General features: G+C 37.7%; 1 protein-coding gene across 2 annotated transcripts in view; it reads right to left on the bottom strand.

Moving 5' to 3' along the window:
- Nucleotides 1-20,428, bottom strand: part of ESRP2 (epithelial splicing regulatory protein 2) — a 45,187-nt gene that overhangs the window by 17,321 nt on the left and 7,438 nt on the right. For both annotated transcript variants that reach the window (XM_085301072.1, XM_085301071.1), the window contains exons 4-11: nucleotides 7,000-7,113; nucleotides 6,204-6,318; nucleotides 5,381-5,479; nucleotides 5,196-5,250; nucleotides 3,768-3,878; nucleotides 2,730-2,862; nucleotides 2,314-2,356; nucleotides 1,504-1,805 (exon numbers count right to left, since the gene is read on the bottom strand). In XM_085301072.1, coding sequence (XP_085157198.1) covers nucleotides 1,504-1,805; nucleotides 2,314-2,356; nucleotides 2,730-2,862; nucleotides 3,768-3,878; nucleotides 5,196-5,250; nucleotides 5,381-5,479; nucleotides 6,204-6,318; nucleotides 7,000-7,113 — 972 coding nt within the window. The remainder of the gene's footprint in view (nucleotides 1-1,503; nucleotides 1,806-2,313; nucleotides 2,357-2,729; nucleotides 2,863-3,767; nucleotides 3,879-5,195; nucleotides 5,251-5,380; nucleotides 5,480-6,203; nucleotides 6,319-6,999; nucleotides 7,114-20,428) is intronic.

Genomic DNA, 20,428 nt, shown 5'->3' on the forward strand with positions numbered 1-20,428 from the left:
CCTTCATAAAGCCCTTTTAAAACCGATAAGTTTAAAAAGAAAGAGGAAAAAAAAAAGAAAAAGAAACCACCTATTTTACCATGGCTGTCATCTCCAAGTACAAGGTTCCTGCCTACAAGGTTAAGAGCTGCAGGAGACCTTGATTTCCCCATTTTGTTTCCTCTTCACTCATTCCCAAATGATTAAAGGAGCACAACTTACTATTGGGGCCTACTGCTGAAAAAATATATTTTATAGTGATTGTCAGAAATAAAGAAACATATTCCCCTGAAAGAGGTACCGAAGAGATTACAAAGTTTTAGTTTTGTCAACAATGATTCAGCCTAGAGAAAAGGCTTCTTTTGGGACAACTTCTTTTTTTAACTAGAAATTTTTATGTTGCACATTTCAAGCTAGAAGTTTCCTTCTCCAGTTATTTACTGCACAAAATACTGTAGTTCCATTGTATTAACGACCAAGAAGATGAGAGCCGACTTCACTCTYATAATTACTCAAACAGGCAGCCTGTAATTCCCCCCCAAATCACCTCCTGCACAAGCAGCAAAAAATTCATCTGTTACCTTAGTAGACACCTGTCTCGTAGGAAGAAGTAATGACATATTTATGGAATATGAATCAAGTTTTATCCAGAACTCCTTAACAAAAACAATGGCAAAGATTTCTGAACTCCACATCACAGTATTACAGGTAAATGACAGGTCTGCAGGTGTAGATATTCCCCCTTGCCTTTACCACTTCACTAGAAAAGACATGGTACTGTTTCACATTGGTTGAAACAGTAATTGCTTTGGCTTTTACAGCCACAGTTTAAGTAAAAGTTGGATCATATATCATAATGGTTCCCTTTGGCATTACCAGTCTAGAAATATTCCATGTCAGGCAGAAAAACTAAATCTGTGATGTTTTCCAAAGCTTGAGTTGCTGGTGCCAAAATAAAATGGTGTTTTAATAGTCTGAGAACGTGATAATAAAGACTGGGGAAGGATAGGAGGAAAAAAAAAGTTAAATATATTTTCCAAGGAAAACAAAGATTTCACTTCCTTTCATCAGAAATCAGATACTTTTTGATAATCCTGTGTGCCCAACAGAACAGGTATAAGAGAAGCCCTTTTAACGCATTCAGATTTAGATTTCATGTTAAAAATTCTATGCATGGGCAACAGTTTTGAGACAATACTTCAGATTTTCAAGAAGCCTTAGTACAATACTAGCAATCTAGTACATGTTTAGAATTATTTTTGAGATTTCAGTCAACCTTTAAGATGCAGAAGAAAATTACCTCATGATTTTTACTTCGTGATCTGACAGATGTTATAAAAAAACTGCCAGTAAAAAAAACAACGCTGCAAAATTTTCCAGTCAACAAGCCCATATTGCCCTCTCTAGTACCTGACATCTTTTATATTAAAGACTTCCATGGCTGTCTACAAGATTATCTGTATGGAAGTATTGGAAGAAATCTGTAACTGCTAAGTTTTGAGTCTCACAGCCAATAGTTACAACCTGTTGGACTTCTGCTGCTGTGCTTCTGAAGAGTTCAATGTAACGTTTTCCAAGTATTTCTTTGTGCTTTTTAAGTGCATTCTGTGCGTATTCTTCACAGGAAAACAACACAAACGCATCTCCTGTAGGCCTCCCATCTGGGTACTTGACAAAGAGAAGTCCCTCTTTCCCTCCTGTGACTGGGCACTCCTGCCCCAGGAACCCCAAGACATCCTCCTGCGTAGCAGTGAAAGGAAGGCCTCTCATCCGAATGATAACTTGATTCTCCTTCGATAGAAATTGGGCCACTTCATTAGAGGTGCCTGGCAAAAAGAAAACAACAGATGGTCATTTGGTGCTGACCAGTTAGTTTTGCAGGACTCAGAAGCAACAATACATTAAGGAATAACACAGGAGGTAAGTAGTAACCTACAAACCTACAGAAAACCTGAGACACTACTAGCCCCCTAGTAATTTATTCTGAAGTGTCATATAAAAATTAACCTCCTCACCCTTGAAGTTTTTCCTACTTTAATGAAATTGGGAGAAGCATAGTTAGTGTGAGCTTATACAAGGTACACAGATGGTTTCACTGCAAAAGCTTCTCTTCCCCTCAAATAGCAAGTCCACTGTGTGAGCATGACAGCCCAAATGCTCACAGCTCCAATTCAACTGCTTGAGGCCACCACATGACAGATTCAAGTATCATCTTTAAGGGCAAAACAGGAAAAGCCACTTTATTATCCATTTGTATCCTCAGCCAAGAGAAAGCAGAACTGGAACACACTCCTACGAACTTGAGTAATTACACCGAACCCCAGCATCACTCACCTCCCGCAATTTTTAAGAATTCTTCCCCAGTTGCTTTGTAAACCTTGAAGACAAAAATGCACATGAGAACCACATTACACAACAACTATAAATAAAGAATAGCACTTTCCAGATAACTTTAATTATTTGTTTCATAGACATTCAAATTTACTGAGTAATGAAGTGCTGAAATTAGGATGGAATTAAGAAAAAAAGAAAAAAGCAAAGGACACCCATCTAGTAATGGGAGAAATTTAGTTCTCACTATTACCAATGACTGTTAGATGCCCTGGCTTCATAAAACACGTCTGCACATGACAGAATTATGCTTTGCTTTTTCTAAGTGACACAGGAGTACAGTTTCCTGTCATTTAAAACTGCATACTAAAATATTCAAGTTGCTCTCTAAAGATTTGTTTCGAGTAACTGGTTTTTACCTCAATGTATCTGCTACCCATGTGATGCTTATGTCTTTCCAAAGCCAGGTCTCTCTGTTCAGAATTTACAAACCGAACTAATGCCTCCCCGTTTCTTCTTCCTTGAGCATTCAGACAAAGGGCCACGCCACCTCTGAAAGGTAAACCAAAGAAAAATGTGAGTTTGAATATTTAATGTATCTAATGGACCAATCCAATAATTTTCCACGAGTACAACAGAGGAAAAACGGGCTTTAACAAGGAGTTTCCAATTGAAAAATATTGCTACTACAATTTTATTTTGAGGAAACACAATTATATTACAGAATTCATTTGAGCAGATTAACAAAGCAAAAACTTTTACTGTTATGTACAATAAATAATGTACAATAATTTTTTTTTTTTTTTTTTTTTGGAGGCAGGGAGTTAACTTTTGGAACTAGGATGCAAGTTTGTAACCTGTCTTTCATCTGAAGGAATTCAGATTTGAATTTCCTCATAGCCCTAAATAAAGAACCATATCTACTCAGCATTGAGTATCCACTCAAGTGACAGGTATTCTACTTCAGACTGTACACACATGATTCATATGAAAGTTTCTTACACAAAAACCACCACCCTTGGAGGCTTCTGAATCTAGCCTGTGTAGAAACTAAAGTAGAATACTAAACTGTCAGTGTAAAATTAAAGCTTCTATTATATCTTGGATGCTGTCTTGACTAATTCACTAAGAGTTTCTCCCTGTATTTGCAAGAAATGAATGTACGTTGGTTTTCAAAAGAAAAATCTCCCTGCCAATTAAATGTTTTTTGAAACATGCGAAGAAGCTTTTGAGTCGTAAGAGCTAGGAAACAGCGTTACTGCAGAAAGGATAACCGAGGAAAAACACACATTATAAAACAACTGAAAAAGACTTCTGAACTATCCCCTAAAGGCCTCTGTTTTCTCATCTGTAAATCAAAATAATCTTCTACCACCTCCAAGATTNAAAAAAAAAAAGACTTTTCTGTGGAACTTTCCATTCAGTCTATACAGTAAGAAGAATTCTGATAGTCTTACTTGGCAATATTGAGTCCTTTGAAAAAACGAGCAATATCTTGGTCTGAAGACTGCCATGGCAAACCTCTGGCACGTATTACTGTCTCACTGTCCACKGTTTCAGATTTACTGCTGCACAGAGAGATAAACAAAAGCCAAAGTAACCTTTAATCTAGGTTTTCCATTATCTTAACAAATTTCACTTTACCACTTATTTAATACATCTATCAGGAGTATATCTGCTGTTGAGACTCTTTAAATTCTGCTACTCACTTCAGAACAGAAAGGGAAAATGACTGGGGTAATACCCTTATATATATACACAACGCACATGGCGCAGTATCTTGTTACCACATTGCAGTCCTTTAAACAAAGGACTTTGTCTCATGGCAAAGTAATAATGCATTGGATAAAAGTTCTTTGGAAAAAAAATGTAAATTTAACAATCCACACAGATGGTTACATTGCAATCCTAAATGTAAGTATAATCACTTGTGTTTAAGAAGAAGAATTCAACTAGTTACTGAAATTTCTTTGAAAACAAAGAAATATTCTGCTTCTCCTCTCCTCTAACCCAAAGTCAACTTTAAATTAGCACAAAAAAAAACTAGAAAAACTGAGCTCATCTTTGCAATGGATGAAGGAACTATTTTCCTTGAGGAGTAGTTTCTGTCTACATAGAAAACTCAAATTCTCAGCAAGGAAATCTGTAAAAATCAAAATTCTCAGGTTCTTTTTTAACTTCTTACAACAGAGGGACATCCTCATTTTTATGAACATTCTGAAGAAACAAGACAGAAAGATCTACTACAATAGGACAATAAATGTGTTTGACAGTCAATAGCTTCTGACTTGCCATTTGAATAAAGCAAAAACTCAGGAATTGGTATAAAAAAAATGTGCAAGTACATTCTGACTAAACAAAATAACACTTTACATCAGTGCTGAGCAGCCCTCGGAGCTTTCACAAAAGCACGAGGGGTCCGCTTCTATTAGACGAGCAGCCTATCCCTCAAGCAGTCTCTTGAAACAATTTCTTTTTTCCTCTGGTCTAGCTAGTCTTGTAAGGCAATCTACAATACAGCATACTAGACATTTCTTCAGAAGTTCAGTTCCATATAGGGTGCACTAGCCATTACCCCTATTGACTTAGGGAAAGTTCACAAATATTTCTTCACCATTGGGTAAGATAAGTCAGCTTCGCTGCCATTCAAAACAGAAGCTAGTGAACAAAGAGCATTTTACTCGCAGTGCCTTTAAAGAGAAGGACTAAAGTACATCATTCAAGATACCAGCTGCAGTCTGTCTTTACCGAATTACTGAGTACACTGTTATTGTTTTCAGGAAACAATCTACTTTCACAGTGACAGCGGGGAAATATTAATAAGCTTTCCTTCCTGCAGACAAGACTCATCTTTAGTTGTAAACAGCTGTGACAATGGCACTTACCAAGGACCTGTTTCATATTTGTATTTCACAGTTTCAGGCTCAGTAAATATGTGATCTGCAACAAGACAGGAAGTTTAAATATAACCAGGGTCAGAGATTACTTAAGTCGGAATGACAGTATCACTGCCAATTTGTATAGGGTAGGGAGGAAGATCTCAGCATTCTGTATAAAATACGTCACTTACTGCAACTTTCAGAGAGCATGCTGAAAATGATAGCCACCATGGTTTTCACTTGCCATACGCCAAAGTCCTCCTCAGTTTCATCTGTCCCTAAGCCTAGATCTAAACAGGTGATTATAGAAAATAACAGACTTGCACAATCACTTGTAAACAAGTTGTAAGGCATTCCTGCCACTGACAGAAATGGTAGTCAAACCCTATTGGTCTTAGCTGGGACACATGACCATTAGGCATTTGTTACTCTGCTCCTAAACTGGTTAATATTCACTTTAACAGTCAACAATCTGAAAACTATTGACAGCTTACATCATTTCAGTGTTAACAGTTCAAAAAAAAAGGCGAGGGGAGGGAGTGGAATAAGATMCTACTATTTCAGACATAACTGAACATTAACCACAACAATCCTCCTAAGGTTTAGATGTATAGGCTTTTGTTTTTGTTGTTAGTTTTTGATTTCAACTCATTTCGGCCAGGATCAGATAGAAAACTAGTACTATCTGCTGAAAGTAGAAGCCCATCTGGTCCTGAAAAGATCCACTGAGAACTAAGCCTTTTCTTCAAGATCAGGTATTAACACATGTGACATTTTACTTCAGTGGAATTACCAAATATAGTTTAAATCTCATTACTAGACTGAAAATTGAAAAAAAATACTACAAATAGAACCCACAATAACACACTTATATCCTTAAGTAAAAGTTTCTTCAACTTTATGAGCAAGATTCTAAAACTCATGTCTTCGGAGTATAAAATCTATAGTGATCATAGAGATAAATCCTAAATAAGCATAATTAATTCTGGTGTAAAAAGTGAAGCAAAAGGATACATTCTGCCATCGTCTTGATAGTCTGGTCTTTCACGGCGGCTGAACTAGGATAGCACGTGTGAAATTCTTTGCGAAGATCATAAAAAGAATAAAAGCAGTCTGACAGCAGGAAGTTCTGCAAGGAAGACAAAAAAGCTTGTTTTGTACACAATATTCCTCTAAATTCTGCTTCAGATCTTTGCACTGAACAGGGCAGTCTCAGGAATCACATAGTTCCGTGTCATCAGTTTGTCTGTGATCAGTCAGTTCAACGCCTTTGTAATACAGTTCAAATCCCATAGTTCTGCAGAACTAGAAGAGCAAAGCTAAATATCTTCTGAAAGGTAAACCTGTGCAGAACAGTTAGAGATAGCTTAAAAAGAGAATAGGATACCGACTCCTACTAATTTCTAATCTTGGTTGGAATCCATGGCTCTGCACAGAGCCAATGGTTTAACTCAAACCTAAACAAAATAGTACCTGCCCATGAGGCTGGAACTGTACCTTTGCTTTTCTTCTCTCTTCCTATGATACAAAATTGAAACAATTTGAATTGTTCCTTCTTCCCTTCCTTATTTTCCTCTTCTTTATGCTCACCTCTGGGGCCTTAAAGACTGTAGTCAACCTCCAAGAGCAACATCTAGCACTACTTCTCTGCTACTCACCATGCAACTTGGAATGGGTCACCGTAAGTATTCTTGGAACACTATGCCTCCCAAGGCTGGGTTGTGTTACTCGCCTCAAACTCATGTAAACTATTGTCTTTGATGGCCTTAAAAAAAGGCACTGACCTCCTGCATCAAGTCTGATCTCATACCTTCTTAGATGTTTCTGGGTGGAGGACTTGTCGAATGAGTAACTGGCCATCGCTGCAGAGTGTGTAAGAGCTCCTTCCAAGTACTTTCAGATCACTGGATACCAGCTGACTAAACTGAAAATAAAATGATAAATTTCATTTTACTTGCTGATACAGGCAATGTCACAAAATGAGCAGTTATTTATTCAAAAAAAATTTTGGAGGATGAAGAAGTCACTTTGTATCAGCTTTCGAAAAAATTCACAATGGGGAACAGATATGGGTTCCTGATAAATAGAGATAAAGAAACAATATGCATTTGCAGAATAGGAAATAAGAACACCAGTTAGGATAATACAGCAGAATAGGGAGTTCTTCTGAAAGCTAATGTTATTATAATGATAAGGTTCAAAATTTGAACTCATAATTATAAAAAATGCTGTGGAACATCTTAAAAAGTAAAAAGCCTTTCCAGATTGCAATAGGCTTTCTTCAAAAAAGCTGTGCTAAGAAAAGTCAAAACAAACTGCAGTCTTCAAAAGTGATATTATAATCAAGTTTGAGTCAAGTCAATGAAAGTTCTTGGCAGAGGCACGGTATTATGAACACTTGCTAAAACAAAATTAATCCATACCTGAAGGATGGATAACCCCCCAACAGGTTAATTCTCAAAGGGCAGCAGGCTCCATCTGTGCCTGGTTCAATTTTATTTTCCACCCTTATACAAGTTTTCCATCTTTATATTAGCCCATACCAGTATTAACTTCCCTCCTCGTAATAGCTAACTAAAGCATTAAAGTACATGTATCAAATTAGTAAATAGAAGCTTGTTAGTTAACTAACAAGGGGACAAATATAATTATTCTGGGCTTCCCTCTTGATGCTACTCCGTCCCAGGAAAGCATCACATCACAAACACAGCAATAATTAACATCATGATGCAGTAGCCACCCACTGCTCTCAGCAATAGCTTACAAATAAAAAGCAACCATCCCCAAAAGCAAATTCGAAGTTGACTTTGTAACTCACAGAATAGCTTTATACTGCCTTTCAAACTGTTTACGGGGGAAAGAGGGGTGGCTTGTGTTATCATCAGCACACATGACACTACACAGTTAGAGTCTCTGCTTAGGAAAGACGACTGGCTAATGATCTGATGCCACAGCTACCCAATATTAACTCCGTGAACACATGTTGCAGTGTTGTGTCCCAAAGGTAGTGTTCCACAAGGGAGAAATCCTGTATTGAACAAGGACCAGAGTAGCAGTGGAGACAGATTACCCAGGCTTTAAGTCAAAGTAACACTCAAATTCAATTCTGGCCCTTTTTTTAGGCTTGGGCAGCTAACCTGAGTTCTACCATTCTGGGTGTGAGATAGGCATTAGTAGTGGCTACGATAGATATCAAGACATGGAGAACTGATGAGCAGAGCTAAGCAAGGAGAGGCACATCAGTCSCTTGTGTAAATGGCTTAAATTGCAGATATAACTATTTAAAATAGTTATTTAAAGTCAAACAGAAGATACTTGAAAGGTTAAAAAGGGTGAAATATTGCCTCCCAAACASCTTTTTAAAATCCTCTGCATGCTTAAACAAACAAACAAAAAAAAAAACCCCACCCACCCACACACACGCACACGCACACCCCACACCAGCCCTTGCAGGTTTAGAAAGCCAGTTTCCTCTCAACTGCATTTGAACAGATTTTGCGTTTGAACCGCAAGTTGAAGGTCTGAAGAACCTGAGGCTACAAAAGCAAGTCATTGTTTAGGAATGATTTAAAAGTCAGAAAATTGACATCTGAGAGTGCTCAAAATACCTCAACTGATGTGTAAACATCAGAAAAAGGGAAGAAAATTCCAGAGAATTCAAAGGAACCACTTGAGAAACGCAGTTCTGGAGACTGCCACAGTCACAGGCCAGCAACAAAGATTATCACCATAATACCAGATAGAAGAACTGCCCTCTTACTAGATGTTGCATCTTACTACTTTCTGTTTTAACTTCTGGGCACAGTAAAGAGCAAATATTTGCAAAAAGGGATTGGAAATAGTGATAGGAATTAGGTGTACAATGATTCTTGCAAAAGGAAGCAGAGTCTTACTGATGAGTAGTAATAAAACACTCCCCAAACCTTCAACTTTGCACCCGAGGTTTCTGCAGATGCACAAGTGCTCATACAGAAAGAGTGAAAGGACGGAGCTATTTTGACAAGAAAAACCCCAAACAATTTGATGGAAGCAGCAAATGTATGCTTTTTTATTATTATTGTTTGTAAAGCATAAGAACCATAGTTCAAAAAGTCTTCCTCAAGTAAGAAAAGAAAAGCAGAAAAATATTTGGACATGGAACAAAATGCTTATTGGACATGCTCAAAATGCTTAATAGTGGCGTAAATCAAGCTGATGAAATCAAGAACGTTACAGTGAAATATTCACATTAATTTTCAGATTGTTTCCCACACAATATACAGCTGAGAAGACAGACAGATACACAGCACAACTGTTTTCAGATGGCAGTTGTTCCTGGAGAGAAGTCACTAAGAACAGTGAAATATTACAAAAGGCCAGAGATAACTTCAATATCCTAGGTGTACTAAGGTTTAAAGAAGGCAAGAGAGGCAACCTTTACATTTTTGTTTTTAACTGAGCCTGGATATTTGCCCATATTTATTAAATGTTAACGATAACATTCAACATTGCAAACTCCTTCCTATTGCTTGATATATGGGACAATTGACTAGTCAAAACAATCATCTATCCTAATTAATACAGGCTGACAATTTACAGTGCCTTAGATAAAAAGTCATCAGATTTGCAGGCTTTACTGAATGCGTATTTAGCACCTTCTCTTTTAAAAGAGCCTTTCATAAACTTTGGGTGTACTGCCACGCTTTACTGAACCCATATGCAATATCACCTATTTTAAAATAGTCTTTTCCAAAGTTCAGGGTATGCCCCTCCAGACCAGAGGGCAAAAGGAGTGTGGGGAGAATAGATAGGAGATAAAAGGACTCCTTCCTATCCAAAACAGTCTAGCTGTCTCCCAAGGGTTAAGTAAGAGAGGAATGGGTCAGGCGCATGAGCAGGGGCATTCACCTAGATGAAGGGGACAGGTCAAAACAGTGAGCATCTCACCACCACACAGGAACGACAGATACTGGGGATTGGTCTGAACTGGCTTCTTTCATCTAGATGAGATGTCTCCAAACTCTGGAGAGGCTAAGTACAAAAAGCATAGTTATGGACCAGCTCTTGTTACTATAGGTTACACAAAATCCTAAGGCTGAAAGCTTTAGGTAGAATGAGCCTATTACACATATTCAGAAGGAATTAAAGCAACTAGCATGGATACGGTTATAAAGTTGCACTGAATTCAGAGTTCCTGCTGAAAAGCTATCTTCAGCCTTCTTTTTCACACTTAAAATATCAGGCAGCATCTCAGAAACAACATAGCACACAACATACACCCAAAGGTAGCGTGTTCAGGACAAGTTAAGACCAGTGCCAGATTTACACTACATTTTTCTGGCTCGTGTGTTCAATGGCCTGCCACAGCTCTGTCATTTTGTAAATTCCATCCAAATCTCCTTCACTCCACTAACAAAAACCATCTCAGCTATTTACCTCCTGCCATTCATCTTCACACTACCCTCCATAGCACTCACCTGCTTTAACAGGCAAAGTTACCCCACCTTAATACTTCCTCCATGGAGCTCACGCACTCGGCCTCCCCTGTTAATCCAGTTATTTCATCATAACCGGGTTATTACAGCATGTTAATTACATGTTACTGTTTGTATCTTGCAATCAGCTTCCATTTGGACTGCGAGAACTACAGCACATAGGCTTCGCCCTCCACTCTTTATTGCTTGTTCCACAAGATCATTCTCTCTAGCAGAAGGTCTGACAAATCATTCCCTAAAGGAACACGCTCAATAATTCAATATTGAGATTAAAAATTGAAGAAACAGAAGATAAAGTTCAGAAACAAACAAGTGGTTCTGGACATTTACCTCTGCAAAACCTAAAACAATTCTTGGAGGGAAGAAAATGGTTAAGAGGGAGGGAGAGTCTGAACACTAGATTGAAAAACTGGCTAAACAGGATTCTGGTCTTGGAGTTGAGAGTACAAAGAGAGGGAAGAGCCATGTTTAACCAGCAGCAAAGCTGGATGAAAGCCAGCGCAAGCTGCTATGTTTTCTGCAAACGAGTCCCAAGTGGCTGAAATGACGTAGTCCACTTCATGTTGCCTTAACTGAACAAAGCTCTGGATCTTAGAGAAACAGGAAGATTCCTCGGTAAGCTCTTTCTGTATTATCATGCACGAAGCACTAAAATAAAGCTCTGGCTATTTGGACATTCTCATTTCCCTAACTAAAAATAGCTTTAATCCTTGAGAAAGGTCGCTGCCTCTGCACCGTGTCTGTGCCTGGCATGGTAATGAAATAGTGATATAATTCGATTGCAGAACCTGATATAAATCGGTTGCAGAACCCATCCATGCTCTCAAGTGAACTGTACATAAAGCCAAGGTGCTCTTTGGTGAAGTCTATTTCATTCACCTCTGAGAAAAACAGTAATAATAATAAAACTGGGCTGCTTTTTACTCATCAGATCTATTCCTTGTTCTTTTTCAAAGCCAGAGTGATTTCCTTTAGTGACACACAAAATTTCTCCATTTTGTCTCTCTCTGGCTACCTAAGCAACCACAGCTAGCACACAAGACTAGACACAAAATTATTCGCAAAGCCTCAGAATTAAGCACATACTTGCAATTTAACTCAGGATAGAACTAGGTCTGGGATACCTATAAGCTAAAGTGTAACATAAAAATCCAGAAACTTAACTTGTAGTTCGTGCTTCAGCTGGGCATGCCTCTATTGCCAAGTAGAAAGATAAGGTACAAGAAGATCTACCAATCTTTTTTGTACAAAGATGGCCCTCACGTTGTGAGAATGTTTTTGGATGTTTGATATCAATAAACATGCTGCTCAGTTGCTCAGAGATAACCAATTGATGCTGATCACACACAGCTATGTAATCCTGCCAAATCAGCTTGTTAAAGTGTGCTCGCTTCAACTTCTGTGCCATCTTTGCACTAACTGCAGGAGGACAAATCCCACTTCGCCCAGCCTAAAACTACAACTGGCAGACAGATAGATGATACTTAATTTGGGATAAAGCCTGTCAAAAAATTTGAATGAGTGTTCTAGATCAGTGCTTTATAAAACAGGCTCTGCATGACTCACATTGGCTCCACCAGTGGGCTGAAGGGACACATATTAATAATCTGTAACTAGCTTATAGAAGCACTAAAGATAKACTCCATAGTTTTTTAGCATACACTGAGATGAAAAAATATCTTATATGAGGCATAAGAATCTGAGCCACTTCCATTCCTCTTACTCAAACCTGGAAATTTAGTTTTGCGTCTTTTTTTCCCCACATTCATTTTAAAAAAATCACGAATACATTTCCACTCTGATCAGCAAGCATCTCTGTACAAAGCAGAAGCTGTGAATCTATTTCAGATCTCTTTCACATAACAAATTATGTTACCTAGATGAGAGATTTCCTTCWGTTCTGAATTCTTTAGGGGAAAAAAAAAGTTGAAAACACCACTGAAAGCATTACAGGCAAGCAGAATTTATATATTGACATATGTATATATGTGCACATAAATAATAATAAAATTATAGACATAAAGAAACTGTATCAGATCAGCTAAATTTTCTTGTTCATGGGTCTAATGATTCAGGCTAAATTTATGAAATGATGTTTCTAAATTCTGACTCTCTTCAAAAATCACAAATTTACTCAAGATTAAGTCTCTCTCTCTCTCTTTTTTTTTTTTTTTTTACTTTTATTAACATAATGCAGCTTGAGAACTACAACTCAAAGTTTACCATACAGATTATTAAGTAGAATTTATTTACCAAAGCAAATCAATAACACTAAGATGTAAGCTTCCAGATTCACACGTGTACATATAGCATACAATAATGTCTGCTGTAGAAATAACTTAAGTAGCAATCACACAATGCATCTTTTTAAATTCAGAAATATCAGCATATACCTTCCTATATGTGAATTATCAGTTGGAACATATGTTAACTTTTCTCCTAACTGCAGGCGCCCTAGCAAGGAGACCAGGTACCTAGCACACGAACACAATGTATATTGCAATGAACAACAGATATACCCTGACTAAAGCCATATTGTTATAACCACCTGTGATCTTCAGTCTTATTTGTGTAAAAAAAAAAAACAAACTAAAACAAAAAAAACCCTCAAATCCCTATTTATTATGCATTTTTGTAAGTCTCTGTATTAGACTTCTAGACCATCTTTCAGGCCGGTGGTCATTCTTTGCTTGTAGCATAGACAATATAGCAACGATCTATCTTTTCCTCCAGGTAAGAGAAGCATAAGAGAAAAATGATTTCCCAGAAAAGCCCCTCTGGAGATGCTCTACTACAAGTTCTGTTTCAACAGGCAACAACATTGCAGGTCTTCCCTCAAAGCTTGATTTTACAGTCCTCTACAATTTATTGTCAGAGAATATCCAAAACCAATCACATAGTTGCAGGTGCAGTTCCTGAAAAGAGATCTCCAGGGGCTGAACACTGAACAGGTTGCCTAGAGAGGTTATAGAGTCTCCACCCTTGGAGATGTTCAAAAACTGACTGGACATGGACCTGTACAGCCTGCTCTAGCTGACACTGCTTTGAGCAGGAGGGTTGGACTAGCCCATCTCCAGAGATGCAGTCTCATCTGTTCCACRATTCAATGATTTCCTTAGACAGTCCATGTCTATAGTTACACCAAAGATCATTACATAGATGCCACCATAATGTATACATGCAGGGTGGGGTGTGTTTGGGGAGGGACACGTCATTTTCTTCAGCCAGGGTGGAAAATTGTCAGGTGAGATGTGACTAAGAATGGTTAACAGAACTTTTCTGTCACCATAAGCAGGACTGAAGCACTACTGAAAAAACAAACATCCAGCAATCTTGAAGTCTTCCTTAAGATTTAAAGGCTTTTACACAGCAGGAGAAATCTTAGGAGTAACAAATCATTGGTTTGATACACAGGAACACACGTAACATACCATGACATGTCAACTTTGGAAAATATTTCCACTTGGACTTTGTGCCTCAGACTCTACATCTATGAGGTTTTCACATTTATTTACAATCCCTCCAATGGGCAGCTTTCTACTCCTTCACTCTTCAGACTCCGGCGATAACGTCAGCCTTATCCATGCAATGGAGGAATTTAAAGCATGTCAATACCACCGGGAGGTGCACAGACTGCATTGCAGCAGTATTTACACGTATGATAACCCTTTATTGTGCGGGGTAACTTTTTAAACAGAGAATCCTATAGTAAGCCCTTGCCTTTGTTCATCTGTTAACTGTTATTCCACATGGCTGATAATGGATACATGGTGACCTTGTACTGAAATTGTTATATGGAAGGAAAAAAAAAGCGTAAGTCAACAAGCTCCAGCTATTTTTTTTTCTAGCAACATAGGGAAAACTGCTGTATTTAGCTACTATTCAGACACAAACATGAAAAAGAAATTGCCCCTTGGTTTTACTTCTTTGCAGGGAAAACTCCTATAGTTTTGGAACACTGAAGGTGACAGGCACAGCCCAGCTCCCCTCACTAAAAAACGTTTCGAAAACAGTATTATCGGTTTGATTTCTCCTATTAAGATAAAGGCAATTTTTTGCTCTACTGAGTACTGATGCCCACGATTTAGGTACCAAACACTAGCCTGGACACAAAGACATAGCTTTCACTCCCAGCATGCTACAGACACACAACCGTGCTCAATATGACTACTCAAGTCCTTAATCACCTTATGCCTCTTGCAGTACTATAAGCTGTATCAAATACCTGAATGAGTAATCAATTGCAATGGCCACCATAAACATACCTAAGGCAGTCAGCCAGATGGGTTTTTCCTATGACCCAAATCTAACCAGAGTTTCAGTCCAACTCTGGAATTTGCAAGTTTAAGAACAGGTTTGCTCTCATCAGTCTCAAGGAGCTGCAAAATGCAGCAYTGAGTTTACACACACTGAACTCTTCTCTCCTTGCTACTTCAGAATCTTCTTGTCCTGAAGAGGAGAGAATACAAAACTGAAGTGGTATTTGAAGATAGCCACTTCTGTCTTTTCCTTTAGCATTGAGAAGTCGAAGCTTTAGGAAGTACCCTGTCTTTCTCCTCACTGTCATCACACAGGTCACCATGCAGTGCTCAAGTTAGGGAGTGCAGTCTTTTTTTTTTTTAAAAAAAGAGGCGCATGTAAGCTGTGAAGAGTTCAAGAAGAAAAAGAAAGATATTTGCCCAGATTTAAGTTTGTCAACTTCCATCCAACAAAAACCAGAAAGGTTTTCTTAAAATCCRTATTTCTTCACAGTTACACTGTGGGGTAGAAACTGAGCTTAGATGAAGCTAATCTACAGTTAACTTTCTGCATAAAAATAGGTATGTATAGCATGGTTCAGCCAAAGGTAGAAAATAAGATATAAAATGCAAGGGTTGTCATGTGTTGTCTGTCTGTCCAGTGACAATTTATAGAAGGTAGAAAACAGATCATGTGATTCAACACTATGATAAACACCTGCCTTAACCATGAAGCTGCTACATAATTTCTTTGGTTCATTTTCTGTGGGTCCAGGCCTTGGTACTATAAAGTAAACAACAGCTAAACTACATAAGTTTTAATTCTTCCTAAAAAAAGAAATGCAAAAATCTGTCTACCAAGACAAAGATCTGTCTAAGCCATTTTATGACCATTTTTGACCAAGTATTTCTTAGATGAAAGTTTGCAACACCAGATTATTTGCACGCTTCAAGTTACGGTATCTCAGCATCTAATTCAGGTAATGCATTAAGTACAGAAGGCAAGACCATGGTTCAGGCCATCTAAATGTCATGGCAATCAGGTCACAGCTTTTATCTTCAAAAGCACAATCTGTTTTAATAACAGAGTGTTGAAATATGCTGAGGACTCCACAAATAAGTTACCAGAAGTTAGTCTTATATAAGATAAAGCACCCCATTCCAGTAGCATAGGAATTTCAGAGTTTCTAGACTAACTTTACTACTACATTATGTGACAGGAAACTGCTAAATAGGGAAATGTTTACTGAGAAAATACTAGTTTCCACCTTTAAATTAACCAGTATGAAAAAAGCTACTAGATATCAAACCCCAAAATAAGTGAAGATGCAGATCTTGCAGAATAGCTTAAAATTTGCTAGTGCAGATTATTCATGAATCAGTCTTTAAACAACAGATAACTGCTACAGGAAACTTTAAATACTAGTAATGCGAAATGCATCCTCATGCCAACCTTTTACCCACATTTCAAGCAGGATTACAGCGGTGCCTCGCACTCCTTGTCGGCTGCTCGCTATCAGCTTGACTCACAGAGCAAGTCAGTGCAGCCTGAAAGACAAGGTTGAACGTACTCTCCAAACTCACGGTTTTAATTAATATGTTGCGACTGCAATATTTCCTAAAGTCTCGGCTTAAGAATAAGCTCACAGTGYTCTATACCTCCCCCACTCCCTCTTACCTCTCTTTCAAGGACAAACTTTCATTAGCGATGTGATCTTTAGCCCTGGCTCTATTGACTGCAATGCACGGTACCACACTGTTTACTCAACACTACCTCATTGTTTGTAGTGCAAGCATAACCAGTTGGAGGAGAACAGCTTATACCTGCAAAATTTAAGTGTTTTTTTGGGGGGGGTGTTTTTCAGTTTTTATAGTAATTTCCAAGGAAACAAAAAAAGAAGAGGAGACATAAAAAGAAGGTGTACCTATCGTCCCTACCTCATTTTCCTTTAAGGTTCTCTCATAGTCCTACCCCCCTCTTTATCCTTATACAGTAAGAATATTGACAGCATAGACTGATAGACTTGGGATCCATAAAGCACAATTTACTTTTGTAAAAATTCATGTGTTCCTTGCTCAAACCCTTACAAGTATCACCAATAAATAAATAAATAAATAAATCAAACTTCTATAAACTGGTTCCCATTCAGGGGAGTTTACCCTTTCTTTTTCATGCTTTTATAAAAAAGAAAAGAAGAACTGGAAATAGACTCCTACATGGCCTTGCCTGTAGTCTCTGAAGTTCTTAAATCACAGATTAGGGCATCAACCCGTACTTCACGGATTAAGTTTGAGAAAAGGAAAAATGAAGATAAGCATAATATTCTCCTCTAAAATTTTAGCAGTCCATAACTGAGTGAGATCAGAATTTACATTTGGCCGTCCAAAGGATCCAGACTTGCCCAATACAAAGCATTATGGTGACATTATTAATGTTTCTAACTCTTACAGAGCTCCTCTTCCCCAAGTGGTTTGTGGCCAAAGTGAGTTTATTACAGCTGAAAAGTTTTCTTATGAATTGCCTAGAATATGAAGTCACATACTTCTTTTTTCCCAGTTGTATACTACAGTTCCACTTCATTTTTAGCACAATTCACTGCAAAAGAATTCCATATCAGGGTCCTGATTGTGCCTTCACTTGTGTAAACATATTTAGTTTCACACATTGCAAACATCTCCACAATTGATTACAACGTTAAAGCACATGCTTAAATTTCTCTAGAATTAGAACCAGAGAATGGAAACACCACAAGCTAGCTTTGGTCCAAGCACAGGAAGGAAGAATGGTAACAGAGACAGCTCAGAARCTACCCTAGACTAGCTCCAGTAATGAAACCTTTTCCTTTAAGTTAGCGGGTGTCCAGAATCATCACAGGAGCCAAGTGTGATTTCTCTAAAGAGAGTAAGACCATATCTTGATATTATATTAAGTTTCTTTCAAATTCTTCAGTGCTAACACAACATCCCTTTCTCACTTTTTAAACAGTGAAATTTAGGAGAAGAGCTTTTCTCTCTCCCCCCCCCATCCAAGTTAAAGTGCTCAAATACAGAACATTCGAATTTCAGTCCCAAATATTTTGTGTAATATTTATTTTACAATCCTCATCTACATTTACAGCATGTGCTTTCAATGGATGAGGGACAGATTAGTAATGCAGTTTATAAATAAAGTAAGAACAGAGGCTATCCTGTAAAAGCATACTGAAGCTGCAAACATCAACACAGATTTGTCGCAGTAAAGCACCTGAAGAGGGTTTCTGAAGGAAGCATGACTTCTGAACTAGTATCTTCTGAGGACAGATACACAAGCTTGCCTTTCAAAGTATCAATATTTTCCCCCCTTTCTTGAAGTGAGGCTGTAGCTAAGAGAAATCAATGATGAAGAAAATGAGTAGGATGGCTCTGCAGTTTTTAAGCAAAGTAATAGCCATTATGAAGGGAAAACTTTTCCAGGGCAGATAGGAGGAAAAGGAATAACATTTACAATGGGGTGGAGGGAGAGCGGGAAGCATTTGCAAAGGTTTATATTGGGATTTTTATGTATCAGCATTGTAATGTGATAGGGAATTTTAAAGAGGGGAAAGCAGTCCAGCTGAGAACAGTACAACTAATGTATCTGCTAGGCCTTTGACTGACATTTTCAAATTCTTCTAGTGAACTGTAATACTGACAGGAAGCTTTCATTGYTCTATTGAATTAAAAATACATGTAAACAGGTCCTTCATATACTACTACTAGAGAGCAAAAGTACATGGTGTTAACTTTTCTTCTTGTCATTTCGGTTGCCAAAATGGCCCTAGACTTGCTCATTATAATCAGCAATTAAAGATGCAATTTAGGATAGCAGGTTAGCTACAGATATCCTCAACCATTTAGATTTGTTGACTCTAAATCTCAAGATCTTTTACATTCCATTTTCATAGTTATGATCTGTTAACCTGTATGTTGCGACAATTTCATTTATATGCAGTATTAGCTTCCCGTTCTTCACCTCCAGAATGACTGAAAAACAGACAGAAGAAACGTTCAAGTTTATAAGCTTTGGATGATAAGAGTTTCCAAGGAGATGCCAAAGATATGAATGTAGTTACATGTGGGGAAGAGAGAGAATTAGTATTTAAATTTCTAATTGAGAGTCATACAAGCTCCCATTTTAACCATAAGAAGTATAAAATGAAACAAGGTTGGCATTATGGAAATAGTTATTCCCTCCCAAAGAAACAAACAAACAAAAAAAAAAAAAAAAACAAACCCCCAAGCCAAACAAATAAAAAGAACCCACTCCAGTTGATGTTTTTATAATTTTGGCTACATCACCGCTTTGCTAACAACATTAATTCCCATCAGAAGCTATGCGTCACTCTCAAACATAACTGCTCAGCAAAGAAGTGCTACAACATGTTGACAAAGATGTTGCCTTTGTTCAGCATTATTTGACTACCTGAGACCTTCTCCACATAACTCTTCTTTTTTCTTTTTTTTAAAAAAGAAAGTTCTAAGCAAAGCAATACCTGAATGCAAGAACTGTGTAACCCTTTAAAAAGCTGTGACAAGAATCAGATCAAGCGCTAACAGAGGAAGAATGAAAAAGGGAAACAGTGGAGGTTTACACACAATCCAGAATATCCAGAGAAAGTCTTCCAAGCCATTTCCCTGTTAACATGTAAAAATAAAAACACGTACAGTGTTCTCCCAGTTTTTACAATGGTAGAATCCAGATCTTTTACTATCCCTCAGCCACTTGTGAAAACCCTGACAACAGTATACTAACTCATTTCAGTGCGTTTTCCAGTAGCTACCTACAGCAAGTTAAAGGAAAGAAGTCAAGAGTCTTTCAGGGTCAAATATTCACTACCAGCAGTCTTTGTATTCAAACACATCAACCCTGTGTTTAACAACATTTTCTAGTGTTATTAAAAAAAAAACAAACAAACAAACAAAAAGCTGGAAGTACAGTTTGAAGAGAAACTGAAGTATTCACATATAACATTACTGCTGTGAGAACACCAAGATACATTAGTGACTCGGTTTCCAAATCCTGGACAACATCATCCTTTGTGAACAGAGGTACTTCAAGTGATTCTGAACAGGTCATAGTAAAGTTTATTTTTCTATATATGATAGTGCCCTCCAACTTGGTAAAAGACTCAACACTACCGTTTAACTTCACCAGAACAGACAATATCATCCAATATCATAAAGCCTACTCTTGTTCATCCTCAAACCACCAAGCCAAATTCTTCACTTCCAATGAATATTGGTATTTCCCCAGTTTTAAGAGGGGAGGAAACCATGCTAGCCAAGACTACTGCATTCTTATGTTTGCCAAGAAAGCAACATGCAGCTTTAGCCAAGTCCCTTTACCTAATTCTCTGCTCATTCAAGAGTGAAATGCACCTAAATATAGAAACAAAAGTAAATTTTAAGGAAATACTGAAAGAATTTAGATGAAAGTGCTGTAGACTTCAGACAAACTAAGGTTATTGCTTTTCCACAAAACCTAACAGAATATAAATGCTTTCAGTAA

This window comes from Rhea americana, unplaced genomic scaffold, assembly GCF_003343005.1.
Source record: "Rhea americana isolate MKP2758 unplaced genomic scaffold, rheAme1 scaffold_172, whole genome shotgun sequence".
Classification (NCBI taxonomy): Eukaryota; Metazoa; Chordata; class Aves; order Rheiformes; family Rheidae; genus Rhea; species Rhea americana.